This window comes from Apaloderma vittatum, unplaced genomic scaffold (assembly GCF_000703405.1).
Source record: "Apaloderma vittatum isolate BGI_N311 unplaced genomic scaffold, ASM70340v1 scaffold14896, whole genome shotgun sequence".
NCBI lineage: Eukaryota > Metazoa > Chordata > Aves > Trogoniformes > Trogonidae > Apaloderma > Apaloderma vittatum.
This window is the reverse complement of record NW_009720141.1, coordinates 47,198-53,197: the sequence shown is the minus strand read 5'-3', so window position 1 is coordinate 53,197 and position 6,000 is coordinate 47,198. Positions and strand designations below refer to the sequence as shown.

Here is a 6,000-nt window from a genome sequence, read left to right as displayed (position 1 = left end):
ATTCAAAAGCCACAGCTTGCACTGGGAGGCTGAGAGAAGGTAACATATCCATGTACAGAATCCAAAATCTAGGTCAGATAATGTTCCAGGGTGCCCCTTTTACACATTCTCACATTTTCCCGTGACTGACTGTACTGGTTTTGCAAAACTAACCTATTTCCATAATCTCAAATAAATTAGGCTAAACCCACAGAGAAATCCAACCCCCATACCAACACCAGCAAAGGGGTTCTTCAGAAGGAAATTCAGATAGGACATAAAAGGCTTGTACTGCCATGCTCCACCTGTCCTATGGCTAAGCTGAGGCCTTCAGTAAATCCAGGTTTCCCTTTGAATTAAAGTGAATAATAATAAAGAAAAAAGAAATAGGGCTAATAAATTAATGCTAGTTTTAGCACAGCAGTTCAGAAGAAGCTGACCCACACTTTTAAAGTTCTCTTCACAACTAATATGAAGGCACCTTTTAAGGGATAATTTCAAACTGGCCCTACTCCGCATTGCTGGCTATAGGACACACTGAAGTGCGACTTCATTTTTTTGAAGCCTCTGTTTTGAAGTGTATAGCCTGGCAATTTCACAGCTTGTTCTCCCTTTCAGGGGAGCTATGGTTAAAAATAGCATTTTTCAGGTTAAAATACAGCTATCTATCATGAAGTGATTGTCATCATTGCATTTTTCCCCCCTCCAGAGCATTTGCGAGTAACTTGCTATCTTTCCACTCTAATGTGCTTTGAGATTCATAGCTGGAAGAGGTGGCAGAATCGGCAACTACTACTCGAGTTAGTAAATCCACATTGTGACCACAATTTCATTTTAGGCACAAATATTCCTTTTATCAAATCAATACTTGGAGTTTATAATTCGCTTTCCAACTGCCTAGTGCTTTCTGAGTTTGCCTGAGCTTCACAGTGCCCCTGACAGTATAAAAAATACAGAAGAGAGAGGGCAGGAGAAATCAGTTGTCACAGGCTGTGGCTCTCTCCACTTGCACAGCTGCTTGTCTGCTGTGCACAGGTATTTACAGAAGCCTCGTCCACGCTCTTACCACTGTTTCTTCCAGGTTTTGCTCTGAAGAGTAAGAACAAACTCAAGATTCTCCCTTTTCTTCAGCCACCCCGCGAAGCAGCTGATTCATTATACCCACTCATGTTGTGTTGGAGCTTGAGGGCCTTCTCAAGGTCTCTCTTGTGCACTTGGCACTGTGAAAGGCTTAAAGAGCACTTCTGCCCCCAAAGAACTCACACGCTAAAATTATATGGAGATGCAACAGGTAACTTAAGTGTATTGGGGAAAGACAGATGAACTAGAAGACTCAGTTTGTTCAGTACTGCTTAGATACTCAAGAAAGTAGGGACTTGGGCTTTACTTGAATTCCTCACTCACATCAGCATTAGGATTCCTCTAAGGTATCAGGCTCCAAAGACTTCATAGCACTTAAATACCGTTAAGGACCTGGGCTCTGTCAAACAGATCTTCAAAATAGCCCCACTGCTATCAAGGACAATCCTTTGTCACAGTGTTCCTGGTTCTAGTACTTCAATTGCATCTGCCTTGTATTCTGCTGCCAAAATTGGAAGGCGCTCTCCGCAGCGCCTTTTGTTTCGTTTTTGCCATTTTACCCTTTTCTCCCTTTTTCTTCCTGGTCCTGTCCAGGTGGTCTTTCAGCATGATGCGCACTTGCCGTTCATTCTGCATGTCTCTGATGAAAGAATGCTTAAGCAAAGTTTCAGTGGACGGACGATGCAAGTAATTTTTTACCAGGCAGCTTTCAACAAAGTTTAGGAATTTCTTTGACCTGAAAGAGATGGAAGAGTGGAGGAAGACAACAATAATCCTTTTCAACTTATGTGCCAAGCACTACCCCTGACTGACAGAAAGCACTAACTTTGCAAGGTTTCCTTCTGCACTGGAGCTCAGTGAGACAAATTGAGTTTTGCCACCAGTTTGTATCCTGCGACCAGCACACCGCCGAGGATGAGTGATGGGCGATGCCACCCCAACCACCCTCTCAGTGAGTTACCTGAACTTATATCCAAATCAGCAAAACCACAATCTGGCCAACACAAGTCTTTCAAAACGCCCTGACCCTTCTGATACGGTGAAGATTTTATTCATGCTCTTAATTTAAAAGACAAATTAATTTTCTGCAGGCCACAGTGACTGCCACTAGCCCCACCATTTCCATGCAGTCTCTTCACAAAGCCCTGATCCCAAGCAGCCCATCATCCAGCCTTGCCTGAACTGCAATCTCAGCCCCGCCGTGCCAAACTTCAGCAGTTGCAACAACTGCCACAGTTTGGGCCAAGTTTGAAACAAAGGTGTTGCTTCTCAAAGGCAAACCACATCTGCACCTGTGGCTTAACCTGCACAAGAAACAGCCTAGGAAAGAGCTCAGAGATCGTTGTAGGATTTAACAAGATCATTGTCTCTGGACAGAAGAGCTCAAAATCCTCCCTAGCCCAATGCAGCAAAAAATACAACTTTTACATGTCTCTTTACCATTTTCTGGATTTCAACTTTGGGGGCGGGTTCCGTGGGATGAGGAACAGTGCTCTCATGGGGTGCATGTCACACAGGGCTGCAAAGGAAACCACAGCTATTGAAGGGTGCATGTCTCCCCACCGCCACATCCCCTCCCACGGCCTGACCGCGCTGACCCAGCCGGGAGCAGTCCTCCACAAACACTCCCACTTCCAACAGCACAGCATCCGCCACAGAACCACACTGTTAGTCAACAAAATTCACACTACAGCCAAGAAATAAAGTCTCCGAGTATATAGAAATCTTTCACAACAATATGCTGTTATTGCAGTTAAAAGAGATTTGAAAGAAAGATTGCATGGCAGGAACAAGTACAACTTTCTTCATATTTTTTATGTATAGGCTTCAAGAAGGACATAAAAAAACCCTCACGTTTCATACACCAAAAGGTGGTTTTGCATAAATATTAGTTAAAGTTGGAATTGAAATACTTTTCTTGTCTATTATGTCTGGCTCATGGTTCAGATAAGCTAAGTTTTAACTTAACTCTTAGCTACATCACTCATGGTATAAGAGAAAATGCAGGATGAAGAAAACTGGATGCAAAGCAGAGAGCTCATAAAGTGCATCACTGGCACAGAGCGTAATGACTAAGCACACATTTCATCTATTCTGTGTTTTGGGAGTGTGAGCACTGTTATTAGGCAACCTGCACAGATTCATGCCTTCAGAGGCTGGTTTCTCTCCAGTGCAACATCCTTCTCTTCAGTGTCACTGTTGTGGAAAGCTGAAGCCACAAAGAACTCTGCAGAAAGTAAACACCATCACAGCTCATCTATCCCAGGCATTTTGTATGGAATTATGAGTGTGCTCCATGTGTCACGGAGTAGTACCGAGGGTCAGAGGTCTTCCCTCACAAAATAGAGCTAGTGAATGATGACTGATAGGAACCCTATGGAGGCTGATTTCTTATGATACACAGGTGTTGAGCCGTGGTTCTCGTAACAGGAATGGAATTACAGCATTACAGAACTAGCAGAAGTGAGGAGACTCTGGTCTGCTAAAGCCTTTGCTGCCTTCTATTAATTTCTCTGCCTGCATCCACCTGACATCATTTCTCACATCTAGGTTCTGGTTTTGACTGTTTTTCCTTCATATTTTCAGTAACACGTGACACAGCGAAGAAGCAGTCTGGTTTCTAGCTACGGGTCCCAAACACTATTATACTACAGTAAACAAAACAAAACTCAACAGAATATAATCAACAGCATTTCTCTGCCAAAACTACTGAAAACACTGAATACAAGTGACAGGAGGAATCACCAAACAAAGCTACAAAGTCTCTCTCAAAGAAAACTCCCCACGGACTCATGTTTCAGGACTAAGCTTCAGCTAGGCTTAAGCACAGTATCTGAAAGTGCTCCTGAGCTCCAGCGGGCTCCTGAGCGCAGCTGACAACCAAGTCTGATGGGAGAACAGCCAAGTGTGTTTTTTTTAAAAACACAGCCTACGTGCTCTCAAGCTCAGGCCAGAATATAATTTATTTCACCTCCGGTGCTCTCAGCAGTGACCCGATACCCCATCACACCCCATATGCTTCACAGGCTAAGCAACTGGTTCTTGGTGGAAACAAAAACGTAGCAGGTCTTTGCATCCCCTGACCTGGAGGAGAACCAGGGGGCAAGGGGCAGAGCCGCCGCCGAGGGCAGGCTGTGAAACCACGGCCATCTGCTGCCAGGCTGAGAATGTGGGCATTCATAAAGCCATTATGTGAGCAAATACAGCATTCCAAAACCTGTGAGAATCAAGTCAGTCCCAGGGTAAAACTATAACCTTTAGGCCTAGCTTCTCCCATTACTATGTATTTTTTTTAGAGACCTAAATGCAAGGCCATTCACATCAATTTTTTCTGCTAATGTGTCAATCATTTCTATTTAGCCGTACGGAGAGGCAGTGGTTAAAGCAATGCTAACAAGAGGTCTATGAAAAAAAAAAGTTGCTTCCCTAGGAAATGAAGACAGGGAATCAAAATACAGGCTTAAGGGGTCTTAAAAGGAAGAGGAAAGCAAAGGAGCCAAATGAGAAAAAGTCATAGATCATTTTTAAAGATACAGCCAGAACCAGAATTTTGTACATCTGTGCATTATCCAAGCATGAGTTATTTTAACACAGAACATGTTCACAAGGCACAGACACTCCCACCTTTATATCAAATCACTTACGAGGAGCTCCCTCGGCCATTTCAATAGCAGTGATTCCCAGAGACCATAGGTCACTCTGCAGGAAAAGAAACATTGCATATTGCAACTTGCAGCATTCGAGCTTTTTTGGTTGTGTTTGTTTGGTTCTTTGTTTGTTTGTTTGTTTTGGTGTTGTTTTCTTTTGCATTTGTCTTTTCGGGTTTTGTTTTTACAGTTTCCCTAGACTTCTTCTGGATTAGGTCATTTTAGCTGGAGTGAGTTACATTCTGCTCCCTCCCATTCCCTCCTGAGCTTTTAGGAAATGTGATAATAGCCAGAAGCTTCCCATTTCCCATGCAACTCTGAACAGCTGATTCATCATTTAAGCAGCCAGCCCCAAAATGCAGACCTCCTGCATTCAAAAAAAACAAGAGCCAGAATATAGCAGGCACTGTTTTAAATATATTTCTTAAATCTTTTAAACTGCTCTCATGAGGCAGTGACACAGCAGTGCCTCACCCCCCTGGCTCCAGGCCAAAAAAAAAAAATCTTGGTCTTAATTCTTATTTCAGAGCAGTCATTGGTGAGTTTTTACAATGACGGAACAGAAATTATAGTCAGGCCTTAGAGTCTGCCTTTTTCTGCCTACAAAGTCTCCAGTCACATGCTTTTGGGCACAGGAAAGGAGAGCACACCGTGCTGCCAGTGACTGTTCGGCCCAGGTAGCTTTGAGCCGAGTTTCCTTTATCAGCTCCTCTGGTTGCTAAGAGCAAGGTTTTGATCGCGGAAGGTCAATCAGAAGCACTACCAGTGACGGTAAAAACTTCAAACGTTTCCGCTTGATTAGTCATGTGCATGATTTTACTATTTTTTGTGTCTATGTGCAGCCAAATGAGATGCATGTGGCCAAACCAGCTTGCAAGGCTTCTCCAGAACTATCTTTTAAAATGGGAGCAATAAAAGACAAAATCTTCAAAGATGAGAAGCAATAAACCATTACATCTGTAGCAGCTCATACCCAGCCTAGCACTCTAACTAAAAGTGACTTTTACAGAGAACCTTCTCAGCCCAGCTGAAAACCAGTTCACAACACAGTTTGCGGAGAGATTTGACGTCGAAAGAGCACCTGAACCAAGAGACTGACCAGAGGGTCACTCACAAGATGGAAAACATCCTGTATGGTAAGTGCTGACAGACAAATGACAACACTGCTGGAAACAGGCCAGAGGACAAAGAATGACCTTTCAAAGTCTCTCTGGAAGAGCACCAGTGTATTCTAAGAGTCAGGAGGAGAATCAGAAAAAGTGCTTGATAGCTGTTCTTGCGCTCCTGAGCCCAA

General features: G+C 43.5%; 1 protein-coding gene across 1 annotated transcript in view; it reads right to left on the bottom strand.

Annotated features, from left to right (window-relative positions):
* The window catches only part of LOC104275074 (mitogen-activated protein kinase kinase kinase kinase 4-like), a gene marked incomplete at both ends in the record, with an annotated part of 55,417 nt that overhangs the window by 6,885 nt on the left and 42,532 nt on the right, over positions 1 to 6,000 (bottom strand). Inside the window, 3 exons of the mRNA XM_009870919.1 lie at positions 1,620 to 1,795; positions 2,500 to 2,578; positions 4,704 to 4,758. Of these exons, the coding sequence (XP_009869221.1) occupies positions 1,620 to 1,795; positions 2,500 to 2,578; positions 4,704 to 4,758 (310 nt within the window). The remainder of the gene's footprint in view (positions 1 to 1,619; positions 1,796 to 2,499; positions 2,579 to 4,703; positions 4,759 to 6,000) is intronic.